Source organism: Anabas testudineus, chromosome 14, assembly GCF_900324465.2.
Source record: "Anabas testudineus chromosome 14, fAnaTes1.2, whole genome shotgun sequence".
NCBI lineage: Eukaryota > Metazoa > Chordata > Actinopteri > Anabantiformes > Anabantidae > Anabas > Anabas testudineus.
This window is the reverse complement of record NC_046623.1, coordinates 13,611,304-13,637,784: the sequence shown is the minus strand read 5'-3', so window position 1 is coordinate 13,637,784 and position 26,481 is coordinate 13,611,304. Positions and strand designations below refer to the sequence as shown.

At 40.0% G+C, this 26,481-nt stretch overlaps 1 protein-coding gene and 1 non-coding gene across 7 annotated transcripts; one reads left to right on the top strand and one right to left on the bottom strand.

Annotated features, from left to right (window-relative positions):
* Nucleotides 1-562: 562 nt before the first annotated feature.
* trim3b (tripartite motif containing 3b) lies at nucleotides 563-25,444 on the bottom strand. Of its 6 annotated transcripts, none has more exons than XM_026372860.1 (18): nucleotides 25,316-25,444; nucleotides 24,113-24,201; nucleotides 11,380-11,555; nucleotides 9,420-9,549; nucleotides 8,595-8,705; nucleotides 8,299-8,450; nucleotides 7,964-8,144; nucleotides 7,704-7,805; nucleotides 7,425-7,523; nucleotides 6,969-7,121; nucleotides 6,399-6,777; nucleotides 5,673-5,776; nucleotides 5,380-5,547; nucleotides 4,983-5,151; nucleotides 4,220-4,261; nucleotides 3,524-3,594; nucleotides 3,277-3,417; nucleotides 563-3,198 (listed from the first exon to the last, which is right to left on the bottom strand). In XM_026372860.1, exons 3-18 carry the CDS (start codon nucleotides 11,511-11,513, stop codon nucleotides 3,046-3,048), a joined length of 2,289 nt encoding a protein of 762 aa, XP_026228645.1. In that variant the 5' UTR covers nucleotides 11,514-11,555; nucleotides 24,113-24,201; nucleotides 25,316-25,444; the 3' UTR covers nucleotides 563-3,045. The 6 variants fall into 6 exon arrangements, with proteins under 6 accessions (XP_026228645.1, XP_026228646.1, XP_026228644.1 ...); XM_026372861.1 differs by having other exon boundaries at nucleotides 24,113-24,198; nucleotides 25,316-25,429; XM_026372859.1 differs by lacking the exons at nucleotides 24,113-24,201; nucleotides 25,316-25,444 and adding an exon at nucleotides 14,750-14,950.
* Nucleotides 24,812-24,883, top strand: trnaw-cca. The gene has a single exon. It is a non-coding gene; the product is annotated as a tRNA-Trp (tRNA).
* Nucleotides 25,445-26,481: the final 1,037 nt, after the last annotated feature.

The window sequence follows — 26,481 nt, the reverse complement described above, 5'->3', positions numbered from 1 at the left end:
AACCCTATGCTGTTTACAGTTGCGTCAGGAAGGGGATCTGGTGACCATGATCTGCTTTGGCAACCTCCATGTAAGGAAAGATGCAGAGAGTTTCTCAATTTTCTTTTCAGTTCACCAACTCTACCATAAACTGCTGCTGAGAGTAAGGGCTTTCTCCAGAGGGTCGTTATCCTCTCTGCCTCATTTATTTTGGTTTTACATCCTCCTCGTAGCTTTTGGGGCAGTTAGCTTCTGCTGATTCACTTTCGCTGCAAGAACATTTTAAGGAGGAGGTGTGAAAACACTTCTCTCCATCTCTTTATTTGGTGATGACTCAATAGTGCCTTTCTTCATGTTTTTTAATGAACAGCTATTTAAATCGTCAATGATGCAATGTGATACAAATGTATTAGTTAATTCACTGCAAACTAGAAGTCAGGTCAGCTGGCTTTTGTTGTAGTTTGTTTGAAATGAGTTCACTGACCAAAATAGTTATAAATAATTATTTGCTTGATGAATTTTATCAGTAAATGTGATAATGGATGACAACAACAGAGGAGCCACCTAGTTGAGCATTATTATCATGAGTAGAAACTTTAATGGCTGCAACAGAAATGTGACCTTGTTTGACAGATTCTGAATGTCTATTATCACTCATTTGGTTTTGAGATAAGGGGGGGTTCCTAAATAGGGTTTTGACATTTTACAATTATAATACATTAAAAAAACTGCAAAAGCAGTAAAAGAAAAATCATGTTACTACTAAAGATACAAGCTGTCATGTCCATTTATTTAGAGTTTTGAGGACTAGTGTGTTTTGAAAAAGAGTTTCACCAAAAAAGACTTATCAGGATGGCACAATTTTTAAGACAGCTGAATATTCAGACTGTTATCTTGTTAAGAGGAGATGTAAACATGCTGAGTTTTAATTTGCCAAAAGCAAAAACAAGCATAAATGTTCAATGTGTTTAAAAAATGTACCATTCTAATGTTATGCATTCATTAACTGCAGACTGGTTATACAAAACAGATCATTTGCGCAAGAATTTATAGTGTTATGTTTTTTATATTTACAATCACACCTTTGCCATGATTACAGAGTGATTACTTCTTGTAAGACAAGCCACTAGTAGTATACACTTGGCTACACAAGATGGTTGATGTAGTATTTAAACTGTATGTGCTTCCGTCTTAACACAGATATGAGTAGTTTGTGACAGTTACAGGTGGAGAGACAGACATACTGATAAAAAATAAAACCATATTAACTCAGAACTCAAATTAATCTGTCAGAGAGTGTTTCCGGTGGGAAATGCAAATAAAAGCATAATCAGGAACAGAGTGATGTTATAATACAGGTGAAAACCTCTCCATGTCACTGTGTGTTAGCTGGTGTTGTGTTTTTTCTGGGAGCCACATAGAAAACTCTGAACTACAAAGCAAATTAACACTGGAAATTCATGAAAAAGGTGCTTCTCAGCTACAACAAGATTATGATTGTAAAATACAGTACACTTTCTGATTATGTTAAATGATAACTATACACAGAGGCATATATTACTCTTGCAAACTATATAACTCTTATAATATTTGTATTTTGTGCAATGTTCAACAACAACTTACAACAATACATTTTGGCAGAATGAAAAGTTACTGTTTAACTAGAGGTGAGCTCATTGGGAAGAAGCAGAGGAAGAGAGAACAGCTTTCAGTGCTACAAGTTACAAGGCCTATGTACAAGAACGTTTGGCAAAGAGGAAACAGTTCCAATGCAAGAATTAAAAAAATATTTTTTTAGAACAAATTATGTAGAAAAGAAAATTAAAAATAAATTAAGTCCTTTGAAAAAATAAAATACAGCAAACAATGCGTATACAGCTCTGTTCCATTAATGCTTGCAAGTCATTCAGTTGGCTACTACTTGGCATGACCTTCTAGTGTTTTAGTATATAATCCAGTGTTGAAATTGTTGATTGATTAAGTGCTGGATTAAGTAGGTTTTATAGTGAAATAATATGAACACCAAATCTACACTCCAGATCTGAAGAAAATCTGGACTGTAAATGTACACCTTTGCAAACATGCATGGACAACTACATTTGGTTGTAGATATGAATTCACAAAAGTGCAAGAATTGACTTTGATTAATAAAAGAGAAAGATTAGCTAAACCGGACTTCATGTTAAATTGGAGCTGGTTAATTAAACACCTTCTCATTCTGTCAGCTGTTGTGCTTCTTAATGGTCGTCTTTGGGTACCAAAAAAACTTGCATATAGGTAAATGAAACTATACTCGTGCAGGGTTTTTTTGAGAAGGATCGGGAGTGATAAGGTGCAGGACAAGAGACTAAACACACAACAACACATTCCTGTCTGCATGAGTTCTGTTATGTTTACTGATGAGAAACTGTAAGGCAGTGAGCACGGGGTAATTCTTTTGGGGGGCACACTGATAATCGACAGTGATTAAGAAATGGCCTGAGCATTGATACTTTAATCACAAAGCATCGGCTTCTCGCCAGGAAACAGAGTTGATTTCCTCTCATTTGCCTCACTTTGTTCGCTGTTTGCTGAGACAGTTGCTCATCTGCATTGCCTCATAAATTGCAGTGTATCACCAATTTTAGTGTGGCAGGCTGTCTATAAAATAGAGTGGAAACTTTCCAGGTCACTTACCATGAGGGGATTTGGTAAAAATATTTGGTAAATATACTCACATTTAGAATTTAAGGATATTTTTGTCCTTAGTTGCATGTGAACGTTATTTTGTTCCTTATTTGTTTCCTCAGGATAGGAGGGAGGATCCGAGAGGGAATTAATGCCACTTTCTTGCTTTATTTTTTGGAATAACTAGCTTATTCTGTATTTAAAAACATTTTAATTACACCTACAGATGTCTCAAGGTATGAATGTTACATCTTGTCTTTACTAATAGAAAATGAAATCAGTTCTAGAAGCCAGGGATCACTGTAAAGAATGCAGGCATGTTGCAGATAAAAGTCCACAAGCAGTGTGTGACATTAACTTTTCTGAACCGGAGTTGTGTCAATGACGTCGTCCTTTAGCTTACTGCAGATATCTGTAAACCTTGAAGCAGTGGTTGCCAGAGTCGGCAACAGCCACATGTCCATCGGAGGTGAGGGCGAGGCCCTGGGGGCCATACAGCGGGTCCGCTGAGGTGTTGATGTAGGATAAGAAGGAGCCTGTGCTGTCAAAGACCTGAAACAATAAAGAAACATCCTCAGTATTCATGTTAGACTATAGTTGTAGCATAGCAAGCAATATAGCCTGTCTCACCTGTATTCTGCTGTTACCCCAGTCAGCTACAATGATGTTTCCATTGGCGTCAACAGCCACGCCAGTGGGAGCATTGAACTGGCCATTGCCTTCACCATGAGAGCCGAATTTAAACAAGAACTCTCCATCAGCACTATACACCTGGGACAGGAAGTTAGTAAGCATCAGCATTTTGATGCACATAGCTGATTATATTTAAATGAGTGGATACTGTAGTAGAGTACATTATTTTATTCTTTCATCTTACCTTCACAGAGTGATTGTGAAAATCAGTCACGATAATTTCATTCTTGTTGTTCACTGCAACAAAGTGTGGACCTGCGTGAAGAGAAAGAAGCTGGTTATTGTAACTCAGTCATGACTGTGTCACCATCCCCTGTTAGTAAGCTGCTTAAACACACATTTCAAATAGTTTATAGATGTAATACTGTTATTACATCAATCAGTTTGATCAGATGGTTAGCTGTTTACGTCTGATTGACTGCCATGTTTACACATTCAATGCTATCTTTTTCCTTATTAAAAGGCTCAAGTCTTATAAGTTCAATCCTCTCCCCATTCTAAAAAGCTGGTGCATAATCACACAGTATCTTAATGAGCTCTGTAGCTCCCAACATTGATTGTACTGTATAATAGCAAAGGGGGAATGTCGGTTAGTTTCATGACACTAGAGTCGGAGCAGTGAAAAATCATTCACACTGATGTGTTCATTTACACAACAACAGGATGCACACCACAACATGTTCAGGACTGTAATAGTAAATGATTATTACAATGGCATGTACTTGTGTCTATGATTATTGTTGCACAGGCACAGCTTGATCCAGAAAGTTGTCAACAACCTTGAGTTTTCAAGGTCAGACACATAATCAGGGAGTCGGGTTAGACAGAGGGCACTGCACTGTGGGTTTAAGGTTGCAGCAAGGTCACACTTAGTACTTACTGAATACTGAGCCAGATTTATTTAAGTTTGGACCAAGTTTTTCTGAATTGGAAAACATGAGGAAGAACAGAAAGAAAGAAAAATAGGTAGTCAGAGAAAAAGGATAAGCAAAGAAGAATACAGAGTAGGGTGTTCGGCACAGACACAGTTTTGGTTGGGAGCAGAGGGCAACTGTGTCAACTGGGGCTTTGACTATAATCACATTCAGGCTTACATTTTTTAAAATGTAATGTCACATACATAAATGTAATGTAATATATTAGGAAATACAGTGAAAGCATAATATATTACTGTTATTTTCTCAAACTACCTGTAAAAAATCACCATAGAACCAAATGGAACAGTCGGCACTGAGACCCTTTCTGAAAAAAAAAACACCTCCAGGATTCTGCACTGGTGGAAGATTCACTGTTCTTAGTGCAGAAAATCACTGCCTTATTTCATACTTTCATGCCCAGATAGTCAAACCAAATGCTTAGTGGAGGTGAGAGCCTCAATTGTACATGTCCTTCGTGCTGTTTGCTGCGCCAAGCTGACGTTTTAAACTGATCCTACTTACAGATTTATGCTTCCAATGTAAAACAAACATGGTAATGCATTAACAAAATAATTATGTGCTAATAATAATAGTATCCACATACTAAATAGTGTATATATTGCTAAAGGTGTATGTGTCTTTAAAAAGCTGTCACAGTGACTGATAGTGTCATTGAAAGAGGATGTGTTGTTCCCGGTCTCCCTTCGATTATTGTTGCTGCCTCACCTGCAAACTGTCTGTCAGATGTCCCCCTGCCTCCAAACTTAGTGACAAGCTTCCCATTGGACTGAAAGATGAAGACACAGCAGGCTTTGTTGTCCACAGTGATGATGTGTCCGTTCTTATCCACAGCCACACCCTTGGGACCCATGAGTCGGCCTGCACCAATCTTATTCTGTAATAGAGGAGGATAAAGAAGATTTAGCAAGAAAATAAAACATGAAAACGCTTTTAGATACTTTAAGACATTAGGAAAACTATCCATGCAGGATTTTCCTTTTTTCTGTGGAGGAAAAACTCCCAAACTGTAAAACTCCACTTAGACACTGTACATGAATAAGTCTTAAATGAAGCGCACTGTTTCTTTAGTGTTGTTTAGTCAACACAAGGCCTGAGATCTCACCTTAAACTTGCCATCAGAGGAGAAGATGCTGACCCATCGATTGTCATAGTCAGCCACCACAATGTCACCATTCATGTCAACGGTGACGCCAGTCGGTCTTTGCAGCTGCCCTGGAGACCGACCTCTAACACCAAAGCGCATTTTGAACTGGCCATCGTTGGAGAATACCTGTAATCAGTTCATGACAGTGTGAAGTTTGTTGTCATCACAGCATCTCATCTTCCTATTCCTACATGACCACAAACACACAAGAGACTGCTCAACATGCATCTTGCGCTCTATGTCTGTCTCACCTGTATGCACTGGTTGTTGCTGTCAGCCACCACTACTCTGCCATTACAAGAGGCTGAGATTCCCTGCAGATTGGTGAATTCCCCTTTCTCTCTGCCACGGGAACCTGAAAAAAAAAATATTACACACTCAGTGAATGTGCCGTTTGATATTCTTACTGTTATCTTAGTGTGGAACTGAAGGTTGATATGGGTGGTTTTTGGACTTTGTGTGGAAGCTGATCAGTGATTTTTGGATGGACTCCCTGCCCTCCAGGCAGATGTAGGTTTTGGTTCATGTCAGTACAGAAATAATCTTGCAAAGAATTCAAAATCTGTTAGATAGTTAGTAACACTAATACTAAACCTTGCAAAGTGCAAAGCTGATGTGAAGCTACATTATCTTTGCACAGCACAGCAAAGACACATCAAAAACCTGATAATCTACATATTTATTGTAACAACCAAATTCTTATTATACATTTCCCAATGTTCCCAATGATTTGTTTGTTTGTTGGGTTTGGGAATGTGGTATTTCCCATGAGTGGCACTTCCTCTCTCAAGTTGTAGCTAGTTGACCTTTATTCTGTAGTCAAGGATATTGAAGGATCAATCAAAAGGCTAGTATGCAGACACATTATATGATTTTAAACCCTACAAAACAACCAATAAACTCTCTTTACAGAGGATATTTTGTTCTTTCCCAGCCATCTACATGGTCCTTTTCTCTGGGATGAGCGTCAGTCTTACCCACTCTGTAGATGAGCTCATCTTCAATGGGGTTCTCCTTTTTCTTGGTGGTACTGTACATACTGGAAGGCCGTCGCACTGCTTTCTGCCGTATGTGCCCACCTGTCCCACTGGGAGACTTCACCCTTCTCTTCACATCATCTGGAGATTGTGGCACATCTGAGGGCTTAACCGCCCTCAGGCGGAATGGGCTCCCACGTATTGGCTGGCCATACAGCAACAGAACGAAGGAATACTCTCCCTCGGAGCGTAACGTGTAGCCCACCTCATATGTTCCATTCTTATTGTCTATGATCTCTGGCTCTGTAACTCGGTTTCCATCAGCTGACAGTATCTCTGCTTTTAAAACAGCATTTCCTGTCCGCACCAGATCCCCATCCTGCAGATAGAGGTTATTCTTAAGACGATACATCATAAACTCCTGACAGATTTGTGCAGAAACATTGTAAACCTACTGACTTACAGAATATACAACATGTCATGTTGACATTAGGGAAAAATACAAAATTGAAACCCGTCAATAAAGATTCTAGCAAATAACAGTAGGGCTGAATAACTTGAAGACAGTACTTTGTCTTTTGTCGTCACAGTAATTGTGTGATGCTGCCCAGTTGCTGCGTGGCGGAGGCCTTCTCCTGTGGCTACGGAGGTGTGAGCTACAGCTGCCGTGGTGAGGAGAACACCCAGGTTTTGGATGGAGCGTCGGAGACCCTCAGTCTCCACCTGGAGCAGAAAGGTTTAATTAAGTGTGCTTCCCTCTCAAGGTAAAACTAGAGCTGGTGAAGAAAACCAAGCACGTATTGAACTAAAGGTCCTGTTATACCTCTCAGAAGGACATTAATAGATAACAACTTTGGACTATACTCTACTGATGACTGATTCCAATTTAATGTAGAAAGTGTTTGAAATACTAACATTTCAACAGAATACAGGATGTACAATCCTACCAAATTTAACTGTTTTATCCTCAACACGAGAACAAACATGAGAAATAGTTTGAATCTGAACAGAAAGTCGATACCGTACCTGACAGTCCAGGTGTGCATTCTGATGCGGCCTCTCTGGGAAGTCATGCCGGGCCAACGCTGTTACCCGCTCACTCATCTGCTTCTGCACTAGCAGCACCTATACTTACAAGTGACACATATTGTCATTTTTTTAATACATTTTAAGATTAACACATTGAATTGTTTTGCAACTGCTCACACCCGTCTACCCTGCTGCATTAAATTTGATAGTTGACTCCCATGTGGGTTGTAACCTGTTTGTTAGCTTGCTTGTACAAATTACAGTGTACCAGCCCACCTCTGTAGCACTCCCATGGCTGAGTGCCTGCTCCGTGAAGCTGCAACTGCTTTGGATGTGTTCCTTCCCCTGAAGGAGAGATGAAAGCTGGGCCTGCAGGACCTGCACTCAGGTAGGGATATGAAAAGGGAAAAAGGGAGTTAATAAAGATTAGGTTTTAGGTCAACTATTGTGTATTGATAGAAACATAAAGGTTATAAAAGCTCGTGTTTGACCATTTGTGTGTGAAATGTGTGTGTTTGTACGTTTGACAAACCAACCTTCTGCTTGGCACTGCAAATATTCTCTAGGTCCGTGATGAGGGCCGTCTTGCGCTGATGCAGTGCTCGTTCCAGCTCTTCAAACGTACTGGTGATCTCTGCAACCGCTTCATTTTTTCTTTCATTCAACTGGCGAGAAATCTCACTCACCAGCTCGATGGCTGCCGTCAGCTGTGGGAGCCTGACAGACGACACAATGTAAAACTGTTTCTCCGATAAATAAATAAATATATAAATAAATTGATGAAGGACTAGAAATCTTGGCCTAAAGTCCAAGTTTCCAGACATCTGTTAAGGATGTATAATAATGTTTTATCCAGGTATCAAGTCTGCACCTGCTCTGTATTGCATCCAGCTGTGTCTTCAGTGCAGCCTTATGCTGCTCCACAACGTCCCGCAGAGGAACAGTCACATGCTCCCTGTGCTCGCCCTCTGTACAGTCCAGACACATGGCTGTCTCACACGACTCGCAGTAGAACTCCATCACCTGCAGAGGGAGACAAACTCAGTAAAGCTCATTCACTTGTATGGGCTGTATAGAATGAACTTTGATTTTACATTAGTTGTTACTAAAAACAAAGAGATAGATGCTTTTTTGGTGAAGTGATGACTGGGTTGAAGTGTTACCCACCTTTCCCTCGTGGTTTGGGCAGCAGAGAGGTTTCCCTGCAGCTGCAGCACTCACTGACTCCAGGACACTGCACGCCTCTGGCCGCGAGCACTCTGGGTCTCGTTGAAGGACCTGGTCAAAAACATATTAAACTTGATTGTGTTTTTTTTTAATTAGCAAAAATTGAAATGTATATCTGCTAAAAAGCTGTCATTTTATAAGTGCCTCTTGGTTATTAACAGATAAATACCAGATGACCTCTGAAAATGTATGAGGAACATTTCCAGAAAATAATGTGGAAAATATGAGACCTAGTAATTTTCAGGGGCCTTTTTCTTCCCTTTATTATCACAATAGATAGTTTAGAGGTGGCAGGAAACAGGCAGAGAGAGAGGTGACGTGCAACAATGTTCCCCAGTCAGACTGGAGACTTGTTCCTTTTTGATCATCTCCTGTTGTCTTCATCTTCAGGACACAAACACACACTGTTGGACTGTCTTTCCATGTTCCTAATGCTAACCTGAACCATCCCCACTGTAGAAAGCCTAGAACCTATAATTGAAAACAAATCCTCAGACGGATCCCTCAAAGAAGTAGTGACTGTCCAGAATGATCTCAGTCTACAAAAATGCGCTCCCTCTGTTTAACAGTAGAAATGACTCTCACTTAAAAGAGACTTTGTGTCGTGTCTTTCTTTAGTTCTCCCGGTATTAGATTTTACTTTCACATTCTTTGCTTTGTTGTTTACTTCACAATTGCTTTAAATCTTTTCATTTGTTCCATGTAATGTACTTGACTAACAGATTTGGGTCCCTCTTCATGCTAAAAAGAGATTAAGATTCAAACCTCCATGAGATTAGTGATGAAGAAGTTGTTTTGTAGAGCACCAACTCCTTTCTCTGGCAGAATAGACGTCTGTCGACACACTGGACACGAAAGCGTAAGTGACTCTGGGGGAATGTAGTTCTGGAGACAACTGAGGAGGGAATCAACAAATAACATAAGTAAGAGTTACAGTATAAAATATTTATTACCCATGCAATCCTTTAGCATTGGTCTATATGTAATTATTCATATTCAATTCACTAAAACAGCAGAAAAAGAACAAGACAAAAACTAAAGAGACAAAGTTGTTGTCGTAATTGCAGAAGTTGTGCTCCTGTCACAACAAATTTGTAAGAATTGTGAATCCAAGTCCAACTTTAAGTAAGTGTATGTCTGTAAATCAATCTACCTAACAGGTGTAACAGCTTGTAGTGAAGTTTTGTATTCTGGCCTTCATCTTGTCTGGCAGCAGTCACGCATCTATCCCACTGCTCCTAAATCTTGAGGATGTTCAGGTGCCCAAGGTTAGAAGGAAATATATTTAATACACCTTTGAGCCTAAAAGCCTAAACCTATCCCACAGTCAGCAAAACACAGCTGCAGTATTCAGATTACACTGCATTACTGGCCTACAGCCCGACTCCCCCCACCCCCCAGCCTGTGCTGTACAACTGTTTTTGTTTAGCTTATGTTCTTTCATTAACGCTGCAATAAACCTGAAGGCCAGTCTTAAGTTTCTGTTGCAGCACACAAACTATCTGCTCGGGCTGCATACTAACACCATTCTGTTTAATATATTAAAATGCATGTGAATGTGAGCTTTTGAGGGAAGCAACAGTTTTCACAAACATCTCAGTTCCACTGCTCTGTCAACACCACTGTGACACACTGAAGCCTGAATAAATTACCATTGCTTTGTTAGACACACAGACAGCTGGGGACCACTAGCTGAAATGGCTGTGTGGTGAAACGGTCTGTCACACAGGCTGACGTCTCGACTACTTGAATACTGCTAGTTTCTAAAATGTTTTCGGCATCATGCAAAAGTAGTATAGCATAATCCACGGTGAACTCTTTGAATCATGAGCACGTAGTTAGGATAATAAGAAGCAGTGGTATTGTAAGTTTGTGTGCTTAAAGACAGATAATCACAGGAAGAGGAAACCGGTGGAACACAAAGATATAATGACATACAAACCCGAATAGGCCCAGCAGGGGTTGCCAGCTCAGCCCTAGAAACCTACATCAAGCCATCCAGTATTTAAACATCTGTCTGGCAACATCATCATAACTCCAGACAAAAATCTGTTCACCTCAGCAGGGCTCCAGATCACATACCATCCAGTTAAACCGGGGATTAAACTTGCTCTCTGGTGGGCAAATGCCTCTCATGCTGCACAGAATGAAAAGGCTGTATTTATGGAAGAGATTTGTGTGGCTATTCAATTTCTTCCATTAATATTTGTTTGCTCTTAGGTGGAGAAGAGCAACTGTGAAACATCCTGACTATTCCCTGCAGCTACAACGAGCCCCTGTCTTCGTTCTCCACCCTGACCCATTACAGGCTTTCCAAAAACCTCCTCTTTTTGGCTTGCCACAAAGAGGCCTGGGTAAGTATTGCCTGAGGAGGTGTGGGTTGAAATATTGTAATTGTGTCTCTCAACAAAGAGCGTTTTTCTCAGACTGCAGGAGTTGACAGTCTCTGATGATAAGGAATGTACTTATCCTGGTGGAGTCGGTGAGAGGAAGAGCCCTGAGCTGTTTAGTTGGAGGTAGGGCAACATGTGAATATCACAATACAGGATAACTACTGGTGGGGAGTAGCTAAAAATTATAGCATGCCACCTTCTTAACCTGACCTGAAAAAGCTACATCTAGCAGAAGGTGTGAGCAGAGACTTGGGTTTGTGTCATGCTTTAGCTTGAGGGTGGTGTAGCTGTGGGCACAGGTCACTGAAGCAGAGAGTCTAAATGTTAGTTACCTTTCACAGAAGGTGTGCAGACAGGGCAGGACCTTGGGGTTGCGATAGTGATCCAGACAGATACTGCAGACCAGGAACTGCTTGTCTATCTGACGCACCACAGGGCTGGTGCTTCCCGCCTCACGCTTTGCCATGGCAGAGGATATTTAAAGCCACGGACAATGACAGTAGTCGACCTGCAGAGAGACAAAGATGAAGGCATGGATATTCACCTATATTTGTCTATAAAGGCTTTTGTACCAAGTGTCACTTTCAGGGCAGCAAATTCTTACTAAACCTACCAACTGGAGGTACCAGGAACAAGGTTAACAAAGCTGGCTAATTCCTTGATTAGTATAAAAATGTGTCCATTGTTGTGGTGTTATTTCTAGGTTAATACCAGCTGAATGAGAACTATGTGAAATAGAGACAGGAACCAGTAGAGAGTGTACAGACAACATGTCTATGCAGACAAACCAGTATGATCATGTGCCTGGATTTTGATAAACATCTCAGTTAACACCAAAGCACGAGCATAAAAGACAGTAAAATCTAAATGTGCAATCAGTTAAATTGATACCTTTATTTCAAATAAACAATAAATGTTGGTTTAAAATCAAGTTTTCTAGATTCACATGAACACAGACCCTAAAAACTAAAAATACACACTCCTAATGCATGGCCCTGTTGTGAGAGTCACACCCACACATAACCTTCACAAACATACACACACACTGACAAACACAAATGTGACTCAGAACAGACTCAGTGTGCTGAGTAGTGTTTCTTTGTGTTTATCAGCCTGTTTATATTTAACAGTTACTTGTTATATCATCAGCATAGGTGCTTGCATAAAATACAACATTAAATATCAATAAAAATAAGTGATGGTAGATGAAAGTCTCACTTAGTCAGATTTACAGAACATATTTAATTACACAGTTAGATATCAGCTTTTGAATCATATATTCGATTAATATATTTATTTATATATATATTCATATATATCGGTCCACTTGCTTGTTAGTGATGTAGCAGTTAACTAACTTGTCTACCCATTTGTAAGTGATAGAAAGTTATAATCCTACATTTAAATTTTGATGGCTAGTAATGGAGCATACATGCCATTGACAGCTTACAATAGCAGAGATCTGTGAGGTCGCCAGCACTGAGAAGCCCTATCCATTATATAAATACAGCTCTGAAAGATGTGGATAATCTGTCTTGCAACAAAAAACCAGTGCTGTCTCAAATGTGGCCCACTTTCACACTCACGAGCCCTAATACACATGGCACAGTACTTACAGTATGGTAAAGATGCTACTGCAGCATGTTCTCATTGTGCACCTAGTGTGCAAATGAAGCAGAAAAATCTGATGCTACCTTCACAAAAACATCCTGAGGGTATTTAAAAAATATACACAAATCATTTGCACCAAAGCTTTTGCAAGTGACAAAAGACTGACTGGCTCCACTAATACAATGCAAACACATGTTCTTAGTAGGTCAACACATGTATTACTAATGTATCAGACACAAACATGCATTCATACAGAGACAGGTGATCAAATAGCAGCATGCATAGCCTGCCTTATGATTTAGTTAGAAATATAAACACTTAACACTCAATGACAAAGAGACAAACTCTCTTTGTGTCTCTAACTCACACATGCACACGCACTGATAACCATCACCCCCCACCACACTCTCCCCCTGTCTGCACATCTGTCACTGCAACATCTAATACAGCATGCAATCCTCTGTGTCCCATCTTTGTTCATGTCCTACTGTCTGTTGCTGCCCACTGAACACACACACACACACACACACACACACAATATTTCCAGTCTTTGCAAAGCGGATCAAGTAACACACAGTTTCTAAACTGGGAGGGCAAAGTTTGTGTCTTAAGCTGTCAACCGTGAGAACGGCATGTTGTATTCACACTCTGGGAAGGGACATAAAGGGTGTCAGATGGAAAATAATTAGTGTAAAAAGCCCATGTTTTGTCTAGTTCGAAATATGTATTGTCCTCCATAAAACGTGCACTTAAAACAGGCACTTCAGGACTATCTGTTGTCTCTGTGGGATACTGATGAAAAGACGCTTGAACGTCACTCAATAGAATATAGAATTAAAAAGGCATCAACCAGAGGATGTACTGTTTATTTCAGTGGAGTTGCCACACCTCTCTGCTATTCTCTGCCTGTACCAAAGCACACTCATGCTAATATCATCATTCTGTAGTGACGTCTGTCTAAATTTAGACGCACGTATTAGTGGCTAGGAGAGGAAGCATGATAGGGAAACTAAAATAAGACCAGGGTCTCAGGACTGCTGGGGGGTGCAGTAGATGGTGGCCATTTGATTACCGACATTTTTATAGTGCAATAAATAAAATTTGTCTCAAAACAGTGTGATGAAAATGAGCGTAGGCCACATGTGAAAACCATCTGTCAGTGTCCATCACAGATAATTCAATAACTTAAACTTCTCTTGATATTTCTTTTGAGCCTAACAGTCTAAGTCATACATCAAAGGCAAGGGCCTCTTTATATAGTCCAGCTTTACTATCAAGCTGACTGAAACATAAAGTGCACGCATGGTGCAAAAACAGACACACGTGACAGTTCATGCGTGCACATGAATGGATTCGCCTGTGCTTGGTCATAACTGTGTTGTATGTGTAGCCTGTGATACAGTCATGTCCACCTAAAAATCCAAAGTAGGCCACAATCAGTCAGACTAGATGCTCTGAAGTAGCCATGACCAGTTAACTGTCTTAAAAAAAAGTCATCAAAGATGTGCAGATTTTGAATTCGGGCTCTGCGGTTAAAGGCAGCAGGACGGAATAAAGCCAAACCCAGGATTAAAACAATCCAGAGAGCTGTCAACCAACACCACGAAGATGAAATGTGTTATAATTCTCTCAGCCGTCATGGACACAGTAAAAACAGAATTAATGTTGCTGTGTGACCTTAGCCTGAGTATTTCCCCAAACTCTCAGGATAACAGTATTTGCATGTGTACCCAACTATGTGTGTGTTTAAGTGCATGACTGCAGCAGGTTTGTGTGTGACAACAAACACCCCTGGAGTCATAACACAGTCTGGTTCTACAGAACACAAAAGGAAGTTTTTACTGCACAGTGCTCATACTGTACTTCATCCACATCTCTTGTGTGAAAAGTTGGCAAAACAGGAAATTACATCTTCTTTGCAGTTCAACAGGAGGTCAGAGAAATGGTTCGGTAAGATAGACAGTTTAATAGAGAAGAAAGTGCCTACAGTACAGTATCAGCACAACAGTTTGGACAAACCCACACCAGCGACAACTGAGCTGATATAGTAAACTCATACAACACCACAAACATAATTGACAGAGCGACTACCTACGGTCAGCAGAGTCGAGCAGATCTCTCTAGAAGGCTCCATGGCAGCTCTATGATAAACCAGAGTAACACTAATCAGCACGGGTCCTGACTCACACTCACTTCCCCTCTCGTCTCTCCCCTTCAGCCCTACTGACCACTCTTCCTATTCCCTTTTCCTTCTCTCGCTTTTCCCTTTCCCAAACAACACACACATGCTGAAAAGGGAGGAACGGGGATGACAGCAGAGGGTGGGACTGTACATTTAAAGTTCCTCCTACTGTCAGTGGTGGTTTATGAGCATGAGCTGATTGGATACCCTCCTACTGCTACGGTCTGATTGGCTGGGAAAACCTAAACTAGCAGGGACGAGGGATTGCATCATAGGCCAACAATGTGTGCTCGCCAGAGGGAGTGAGGGGTAGTGATTTAAACAGACAAGAAGAAGAAGAAAAGTGCAACTATTAAGGCTGAGTAGACAACAGATTAAAACCAGGAGCACGTAAGACCTCAATGTGCTGCGTAATTATTTAATTTGTGAAACTATGATGATGTTTAGACACAGAAGCAGATGTCAAATTCAGCTCCCAGCAAATAGTGATCAGAAACAACAGCTGAGTGTTGATGATCATCTAAACATTTGGATCATCAGCCCTTAAGTTATAGTTTTAAAGAAATACGTCATTTCTGAGTCAAGCAAATACACATGTGCACACACACACACACACACACACACACACACACACACACACACACACACAGCGAAGTCAGCCCAAAAGACAGAGTTACGTAATTCATGATGTCACCTTTAAAAGAAAAAACAAAAAATGAGAGTTTGGACCACATGGTTTTCCATCTAGCATAATGATATCAAATTACATGTATAAGATTTAAGTAAAACCCCTTAATACTAAAAAGAAGAAGAAGAATTTCAAGTAAAATATCTTGTCACAGGATGATTTTGCTCCCAATCCCTTAAACGTCCTGTCCTGATGAAGTGGTCAGAGTTTAATCTGGAGCAAGAGGTAACGATTCTCTGACAAAAACGTCAATCTACACTTAATCTGCGCGGATTGAGTCCAGTCATGTCTCCTCCCTCGCTTCCAGCTCCGCTTCCTCTGCGCCCACACACACACCTTTCCAAAATCCCATCAGGCTAAACTCTCGCGCCAGACTGCTGTGATGGATTTACAGTAACAGGAAGTAAAGGATAAGAGGATGAAAATACTACTCAGAGAATGGCATATCATTTGATGTCTGCAGGGATTTAATTGTTGAGTCACCTATACTGACATGTTTTTATCAAGTGCTGCAGCGTCTTTCATGAATCAAGGTGGTCATGAAAGTTTCTATGTATGTTAAACACCAATAGATACAAGTTGTGAAGTGTGTCTATAACAAACTAGATCAACTCCCACAAACTTATAACCACAGAATAGAAGAAGCGAACTAAGCGTCTTGTTTTCATGCTCTGCAGCAATATGCCAATATGCCGAAAGCATGCTTGAGCAGCCTTTTGGAAAAAGATTGTTGTCATCCAAGTAATGATGACAACAATATCGGTTTACTGCTGTGCTTTCTGCTGAAATAACAGTTTCATTATTAGATGGCAGGAAGATGAACCACCCGTGACACCTACAATGAGTCCCCCGCTTTGTGGTGCAACAGATAATAAAATGGGAGTATGCACAATCATTTAACAATACAGTCAATAATCAAAAATGATGTGTAGTGATAGTAATGATAGTTATCTTTAATTTGTCATTCTGTGCTTTGTGGGTGTCAGACATAGTAACAATGCAAATAACTTGACAAAAAAGTGAGTATGTCAAGGGACCTGCTCTTCTCGCTTGCAGCCAAAAATATGTCTAGATTGAGTGCAGAACACCTGACACCTTGTTTTTTTTCTCCGTACACATAGTTGTACTCTCCTGGCTCAGCCTGCTTCGTTCCCTTCTGTCGCAGTTGGCACGTTTGGGAAAGGTCAACTCAAAAAGATGTGGAAGAGAAGAAGAACACAACGAGGAAGAGGAATGGAGGAAACACCGATAGTGTATATACAACGCACACATACTGAAAAGTGAGAAGGCACTTGTGTAACAGAGTATGATCCTGAGATCTCAGGGATACCATGACGGTGTTAGAGTCTGACAGCTCTGGGTCTGACACCATCCCTTGCACACACCATCAGCTGTTTCAGTGAAGCCCATCTCCTCTCTGTTTGCTCCATAGGTTCTCAAATTATACAAATAAAACACATAGAAACAAACAAACACCTCTCTTTAAGCTTATTTTGACTCTTACAGAGCTATAAATACAAGAATACAGACCCACTGCTAATAGATGGCGTGTATGGAGCAGCCTTTGTGTTACCCTTGTTAGTATGCTCAGCAAGCCTCCATCCTCCTGCACAGGCCAGTCCTAAGCCTCCTCATACATATACTTCTATATATAGAGCTATCAGTTCTCATCCCCTTCACACCACTGGCAGGCACGTGCTCTGAGCTGCACACACGCTGTGAAAAAAGAGCAGGAATCATCCGCTGACCAGTGTAGTGCCTCCGAAATAACGTGGACATTTAAAACTATGCACATACTATTGTGAATAAGACACTTGAGCTCATAGTAAAAACACAGGCCTACCATTCATGCAAATCAAATGACTGATTGACAGGCTGAAAAGAAAATGCTGATGCCTCCTTTCAAATACTGTGGCAGCCACCCAGCTGTCTTTGCACCACAGCTGGCCTGAGGGAAAGCAGGTGCGTGAGCGTAAACCGTGTGCCAAGTGCTCTACTTCACACAAATGCTTTATATCCATACAAAACAGAACAGCAGAGACATGAAGTATTCACCTACGTAAGTATCAGTATTGTCTCAAAAACAAAAAGCCAAAGTCCTAACGTTGTACTTGTGACATCATTTTTTGTGCACCTTGTACTGTGAATGTAGTGGTGAAAAAAACATTTTGCTAAACAAAGTTTTACTTCATACAGTATGAGTTGTATTTAAACAACACTGTATCATGAAATCCTCATATTATCTGTGCAAAACCTGCAAAGTCATTAATAGCTGAGACCTTTGAATAAATGTAGCAGTCTAAAAATGTACAAAGGAGTAAAAGTGTGTCTCACAAAATAATATAACTATACCTAATAATAAAATAACAATTACAGAAATCATTTAGTTGTTGAGCAATGTCTGTTGTCCTGAAGCAAACAAAATTAAGTTCTATCTCCGCCACAGTCATGAAACTGTTTTATCTCTTTTCACATTCACTCAGCTGCAAATAGAACTTCATCAAGATATTCTTGACATGAATAACATCAAGGCAAAGATCAGAACTGCAGCTCAATTCCAGTGAGTCTTGTGAAATAGATGCACGAGGAACGTAGATGAGGAGACACAGGCTCGATTACATCTCTGCTGTGTACATACTCATATCATCCATCATGACCCTTGATGATCTTAATACCAGACTCAATTTGGGAAAATGTTTGTCTGCTCTTATGTCTACTGAAATATGAATATTAAACAAAGTATGTGATACATCAGTATATCAAATTAATAATTCACATTCAAAGTGAATATCACATGATGCACAAATTCTTCATTCGCTTTTTTATTCTGTCCATCAGCAGAGAAAATTATTTAAGTGAAAGAGGAGCATTTGCCACAGGGCATATGAGTTGATGCTGAAATAATGTGTGTCTCTAAATAACTGAGGGAATAGACGCTCTGAGCTAAATATACTGTATATTAACATGTTTAAGCTAGACTGAGGTTTAATAGGCCTTTTAAGTTTTTGAGTGAGTGTTTATCTATCTCAGTATGTTGGATATTTCATCACCTGAGTGCTTTTAGAAAAAATGGTCAAATGTGATTAATAACAGCCGAACATGCAGAAAAGGCATCACACCAAATTCAAACATGCTAAATAAAATTCAAAACTTGTCATTAAAAATAAAAAATACTGAGTCATACAGAATGAAAATTAATTTACTTATGGAGATAAGAAATCCCATTGTTTATCTGTCATGCTGATTTAATTAAGAGTTAGCATAAGTGACTTGCACATCTGTCAGCATCTGGACCAAGAGAAAGAGTAATGTGCACTAAACTCCAACACTACAAGTGAACTAAATAACAGAAAAACCTTGTTATATTACGTAATGCTGTCGCAAAGTGATTGCACAAGTGCTCCTTTTATCTCTAGAAATCTTCCAACAAATCGACAAGATTGCTGCGATGGGGGCTGAGCAGAAAAATGGGAAGCCAGTCTGCTGACTAAGATTTTTATGTATGGTCCACTGGTTACGATGATGTAGCAAATGTAGTAAATGACAAATTTCAAGATGTGGTCCCCTCCCTTCACTGTCCACACACAGTGGGGTAGACTGACATGAGCAAAGCTAAAATTATCAGTTTGCCGGATCTGAGTCAAACTGGGCAGGAATGTATCAGAAGAACTGCCTGTATCAACATATAAACACATGAAAACACATGAAAACACACACACAGGTGCACACGGGAGCATGTCAGTGGAAAAAGACACAGATAACAAGTACATGAGGATTTTCCCACAAACATCACTGCCTGTATTTTGTTGGAGGGCTTCAAATAACAAGCCTGTTGTTTTTCTAACTGTACCTAATGACATTTTTTAGTCACTTTATTAAAGCTGATTACAAGTTGTTTTCTGGTTTAATTTATCCCCAGAATACCCTTCTATTGCTCCATCATTATTAATCCACAGTAAATGTTTCCTGTTCATCTGAACTTATTTGCCCTGTGTATTTCTAAGTTAGTTTCCATGTTGTGCTACAGTACAACCTTAAACAAGTTACTACGCAGTTAAATAGTATACAGCATGGACAACTCCATTTTATAGTTATTATTTTTATAATAAAGAAACAGCAACTTTCAGTGTCAATACACCTAAACAGATCTGATTGGCATATACTGTGTGTGTCGTTCAAAGATTACTACTAAGACAGTGGCCACAATGCACATTGTAACACATCAGTGAGTCACTAATGTATCTCTCAGTTGTCTATCAATAAATATACAGTGTCCAAATAATCAAAAATGTTCATTTCCTTACAATTTTAAGGATAATACAAGCCTATAAGTCACCCTGTTTAATTGCATTACATTTAACCTGCCTTTATTTCCTGATGTTATGTGAAATGCTCAAGAATAGTGAAACGGCATAATATGGTCAGTGCTTTTACTGAGACTCCCTGAGGGACCTGTCTAAATATATCCAACATGACATAACTGCATTCCTCAGCTTAGGCACTATGTTTTCACCATAGGCTCTCCCCCAACAATACAAAGCAAGTATGCTGTACATGCAAATCTATCTATATGACTCTAAAAGACAGAATCTAAATCTGTTATGCTCAGTAAGCCAATAAAACAGTGATGCATTAAATGCATATAAAACTGAACACAATATACATAAAGCATAAACTGTACTCAAAATATACAATGTGCATAGAAACTGATACTATCATAACATCACTTACGACAGAAAAACACAATGATTGTATCAGCCAGTCCACATACAGTATAAAGTCCATGTCTGGCAAGTTACTAAAGCTGCAGTAGATATCACAGCAGAGGGTAATAATAATCAACCCGACCAGACTCTTAAAGAATTCCCAGCTGAAGCTGTATCATCTCTCAGCGTCTCTTGAAGCTTTCAGACTTTACTCAAAGACCTTCTCAGGCTTCATAAAGTTAGCGTTAGTTAGAGCTGCACTTATCTGATACTGTGCCAAAGTACAAACTTAATATTTACTTCCCCACTCTCTGATGGGCTCATACCAGAGCAGCATAGAAACGTAAACTTGTACAAACTGTTGCTTGACCACTCAAAGTGGAGAAGAATTTTATGTTGCTGTTACCCATGGCAACACAGTCACCTTAGAGTCAATCAAAGTGTGCAAGGAGGATGTAGAGAGCAGCAAACAAAAACGCATACTCACAGTTACAGGTTGCACTCATCAAAAATAACAAGTCAGCACACAGATGAAGCTGGGACAAGTACAGACAATTAACTCTCACTCATTCACAGAAAGGTGTACTATGTATGTGTAGAGATTATGCTGGACACAAGAGTACACTGTTTCACTGTCTCATGTCTTTCTGCATTAATTTAAGACAGTTTTGACACAGACAGAGCAGAAAACCCAGTAGCTACAGTACTGGCAACCACTCAGTTACTCATTTGGTGTGTTAAGTTTACATCCTCTCCTCGCCAGACTTTCACCCCTCCCATGCAGCTCCGATGACATTCCTCCCATGCCAGCTGGACATTCCAGTCTCCACTTCTCTCACAGTGGCCAGAGGTTCCCCTGATAAGTCCTTGTTCAACATCGGATCCTTTCTGCACTTACATGCACTGCAAAAAAGTGCATACCTCTATTGTAGTCCCTCAGTATGTTGACTTGTTGGAGTTTCAAAAACATGCAACATCGAGCGATAAATCATTACTTTGAGTGTCACTCACATTTAAAATAATGCATCCCATCAGAATATCACCACAGCACCTATCCAGCACAGATCACTGCACCTCATCTCTCCACTCATCTATAATCGATCAGGTCAGCTCACAGAATGTGTCTTACATACAAAAGCAGGGAATATTTTCAGATCACGCTGCATGGTACAATCACATCACCAGCCAGCAAATGGCCTGCAGCATAATTTTGCATACAAAATATGGCATTGGGTGTATGCGTCCACCAGTGGGAGGTAGGTGAAGCAGCAGAGAGGGATGGAGTGGAGAGAGGGAAGACATGAAAGGAAAGCTTGCACCTTCTATCAAGGGGAGAAAACAGTGGAATGGAAATAGTGGAGGATGAAAAAATAAGCTGGAACACAGTGGGGATGGTGGAAGTGTGAAGTCAAAGATTTACTTACAGTAGGTTCCTGACAGATAAAAAAAAAAAAGCTACAAGGAAATTTCAGCACACTCTCCTCCAGTGGGAGCAATATCCATCCACAAAACCTGACATAGCCAAAGCAGGAAAGCACCTCACACAGAGAAACTAGAGAGGCAGACGAGAACAGGGCGTGTGTGTGTATGTGTGTGATCGGGATGTGGCTTTAATGCATGTATGTGTGTGCTAGCAGGAGGGAAAGCGACTGAGGAGAGAGAGCAAGAGGCAGAGAGAGGGAAAGAGAGAGAGGCAAGAGATACAGAGAGATTGTACAAGCTGACTGGCTGGCATGAAAATGGGAGGGGGCTGGATTGTCCAATGGTCTAAGAGAAGAGCAGAGTGAAGGGGAGATGGCAACAAAGAGACAGAGATTTTTTTTACCTGTCCTGTCTCTCTTTCCTTTCACTGCATACAGAGAGCTCCAACTATCAGACAGAAAACTGGTGATGCTTCATATGTAAGAAGTCAGTGTGATAAATATTCACACTCTTCTCCTCACACACACACACACACACACACAAAGTGTAGGTACTCGAGGAATAGGAGAGATACATTTCATAATAATAATTGGCAGCTGCAAAGAGTTGGAGAAATGAGGAGCTCAGCTTAAAAGGATGATGTAATTATTGTAATATAACAATGAGGGTAAAGTAGAAAATATTTACAGGAAAACTGTGATCGTGGGGATTTGTAGGATCTAATTGTGTATAGAGGAGGCATGAGCATTGCCTGTGTGCATGTGCATGGGGGTGGGGACCAACCCATCCCAGGATTTTGCTGCGGGAGCACCATGTTGCCATGGAGATTGCATCCATTGCAGCAGATGGCTGCTCTCTCTCTCTCCCTCTCTGTGAGTCAGTCCAGTTAGCTTATCATCTCTGACCTGCAAATCATAAAAGATGGTCTCTGTGCAGGTTTAGAAAACCCTCCAGGTACAGACAAGCTTTTGAGTCAGCAAACAGACAAACTATTTTTGACAGAGGAGAAAGAAGCTGCATTGAAAATACTGAAAGTACCATCTCATATATCTAAGAATAGAGCATGTATATACAATACTGTCTCAAAAATGTGTGATATTTAGACATCCTAACAAATCTCACAAGTTTTCCCTTTACAATGACACTAAAAGTATTCAAATAGACATTGTAGTTGCAGAGATATACTCATGTAATGAATTTCTTTCCTCCAGTCCTCTGGAGGTTAAAGAGACATTTCACTATTCGAGCACAGACCAGTCATAACACGCTCATTGTCACTGAAATTTATGTAGATGGAACACGATCTTCAAGTGAATGAACAATGCTGTGAGTGGACGCTAGTATTATGTGATGGCTGGATCAGAAAAGGCATAAATGATATAAAAGTCGAGACACGTGCAAGTAAAAAAAAAAAGTCAATCTTTAAACTGGACGATGCTTCATGCATGGGAAAGTTCTTTGTTTCAAAGAAGGCTGCATAAATTGACTGTCATACTGAAAAAGCTGGACAACACCTAGGCTGGGAATTAGTAATAGGGGAATAGGGGAATTGGTGAGCAGAAGTGTGTAGTACAGTCACCTGCTGTAGAAACTGGTGACTTTAGAGGTCCAAGACATCATGTTAAAAAGCAACAACTGTACACTCTGTACTGTAAAAGTACAGTTTTAATGTTCTGCCACTGTTCTGTAGTAATGGCAACAGTATGCTTCCTTGTTTTCAAATCTTTACTCCAAATCTTCTCTTAACTGTATTACTTATCAGAGTGTACTTTTACCTAATTGGTACAATAGATTCTTTACCAATGAATGGATTTTCAAACACAAATCTAAACCCTTGTAAACTGGTCAGATGGGTGGATTGGAGCTTTAGCTGCTAGAGCAGTGAGGTGTGTGGGGGAGGCTTTATGAACTCGTTACACTCTGTTTCCTGATTATAAGAAAAGGAATTGTGTCCAGTGCCAAAAATAAAGCACCCAAACAAATGTTAAACCACAAGAATCACATTTTTAAAAAGCAGCATCCGAATACAAAGATTATTTACCTAATTTGTGCAAATGCAAATATGGATTCTGTGTGATTGAAACAGTGATATTACAATAATAACTGAATGGTTAATGACAGCAATGCTATCATACTATATGTTCACCTTACTGACAACATTGTGACATTTACCCAGCTAATCAATGTGCCCTGCACTGTTTATAGACAGAGAACAGCATGCATCCTAATCAGAGTGGCTACAGCTGAAGCAGGATGAGAGGTTGGCACAGGTTATATTATTATTTTCAGGTGACTGATGAATGTAATGATAAATATACAGTTTTTTTGTTGTGTTGATGACAACAGATCATTTAAAGCAGTTTCTGAGTGATATAGTAATGTCCCATTTAGAGAAGGTACACTTTCAACAGTGCAAAGCAACAACCACAGATTTGACATTAGTTGTGTGCACCTACCTTTCCATTTTGCTATGAACAGACTTGTGGCTAATGACCAGGTGTCCTGATTTTCCAGCTGCGCCTCTTCTTTCCTAAGCAGAAACCTGCTGGGATTAACACAGAGACTCATGAAGCCTAAACCTAAACTAAGCAATTTATTCTTCAAATATGTTCAAAATGTGATAAACAACTCCTTTAAAACTAATTTTATGTTCTTTCATATGAAATGTATTCTAATTTAGAGCAACCATGAGCATGACCAGCTCTGTGACTGACAACAGACAAACAAGTTCCACAATTAAGTACTTAACTTGAAACAGCTTTTAGAAAACCAATCGTTTCTTTTATGGGAACCTTTATGGCTCATTGCTGGATGTAAAACTAAGTTGTGAATAATTTGACTGTATCATAACCCAGCTAAACTCTGCTCTGTTGCACCATCTACTGAATGACGAGCTGAGCTACAGCACTAAAACATTTTATATATATATATATATATATATTTTTTTTTTTTTTTTTTGGGAAATGAAGTGACACAATCAGTGAAGCCGCGCGTAAATGCCAAATGAGACAACACACTGATATAACGTGCGTAAAAACGCACCGTGGTTTATACATATATGTCGCGTAAATATTAAAACCACAATAACAACACGGACAGAAATGGGTACCTACAGAGATTCATGACCAGTTGTGGTGGACCTTCGTTCTACAGATGACCTCGTGGCGCAACGGTAGCGCGTCTGACTCCAGATCAGAAGGTTGCGTGTTCAAATCACGTCGGGGTCAATTATTTAACTCAATTATTATCAAGTAAACACCAACACCTGACAGTGAAATGTTGCTCATGTCGGAACCTGTTATTACACAGAGCCATCACATGCTCAACTGCACATTTTCCTTACAGAGGTGGATCACACTGGATGGGGATTTTAATGTTGGCAGGAAACCTAAAATATGATTTACAACGCAATTTCCAATTTTCCCAAGGGGTTCAATAAAGTATGTCATAAATCTGCACAACCATGGCAAGTGGTTCATAGTTGTCCTTTTTTATCTAATTGCAATTTAGTCTAATGCTTGTAACTTAAGTTTACAACACAAACAACTGGCACTGTTGCCACATATCTTTACTTTACTAAACATGAATAGAATTTTAATTCTACAGCACAATGCTTTTCTTTTAAATGACAACATATTTTAATATGTCCAGTCATCTACCTTTTTGATCCAGTCGCTAGTTTCCACATTAGAAAACATCCAAAGGTGGTATCAAATGGGCTTATCTGCACGTCCTGTTGTCCTTAGTTCTTGTCTCTGTACGTTCCCCTCGTGTGTTTTCAGTCTTCCTCTCACTTGCCCTTATCGGCTTAAATGGTCCCTCGCAACTTGTAAGTCTCCCTCCCTCTATCTGTTGGTCTAAGTTTCCTCTATCCCTCCTCCTTTCTCTTCTCTGTGTGCGCCTGTTTCTCATCTTTCACTGGAACACACACACACACACACACAAACAAGTACACATAGCCTGAAAAGTTGGTAAGAGTGCAACTTGGCAAGGACAGTAGGTCACCTCAAGTCCTCAGGAGTCGACTCACATGAGATGGTGCTCAGCAGCACTCAACATACTATATCACAATGGCCTGATTATACTCTTGAGCTCTCATTTTACATGAAACAGGTCAGACACCGCTGACGTAGCTCTCTGCTCCAAGGACAAGACTGTTATCTCTGCTTGGTTACAAGGCCATGCTGTGGAACAACTAACAAAAGATTCAACCAGGAAGGAGAGCTACTGTACCTGCTGAGAAAAGACTTCTTTTTCATTACAGATTAGCCCAGTTTCTTAAAAATTGTCCATATATTTCCTTTCATTTATGCCCCCTGATTTGAAATGCCAGGCGACTACAAATGTCCTCATTGAGTGTGCGCCAGTGGGAGGGAAGGATGTGGGAGGACAACAGAGCAGCCAGAAAGCAGCCTGTATTGAGCCGTTTGTCAAGGGAGTATTATTACACTGTGAGAGCTCAAATGGAATTGATGTAAACAAACCCCTGTTGCCCAAGTAACACGGCTGAATGTCTCTCTTTCTTTTTCCTTCTGTCCAAAATCTCCGCTTTAGCTGTGCCGAGGCACCAGGGTGGCACAGTGTTGGTGACAGATCATCTGGAAACCAAAGGGGTCTGGCAACATCAGCAGCAATGTGTCCTATTCGAACTTTGTCACTTCTGATGACAGAACCAGTATAATTTTAATGTTAAATAAAATGGTCGATGCTATAAATGTGGATAGCTTTGCCTTTTAGTGTTTTGGTGAATATAGTTTGTCTTCAAAGCCTAAAAAATGCTGACAGGGAAGAAATAATAGATGAAGTGAAAGGAAACTACTGGAAA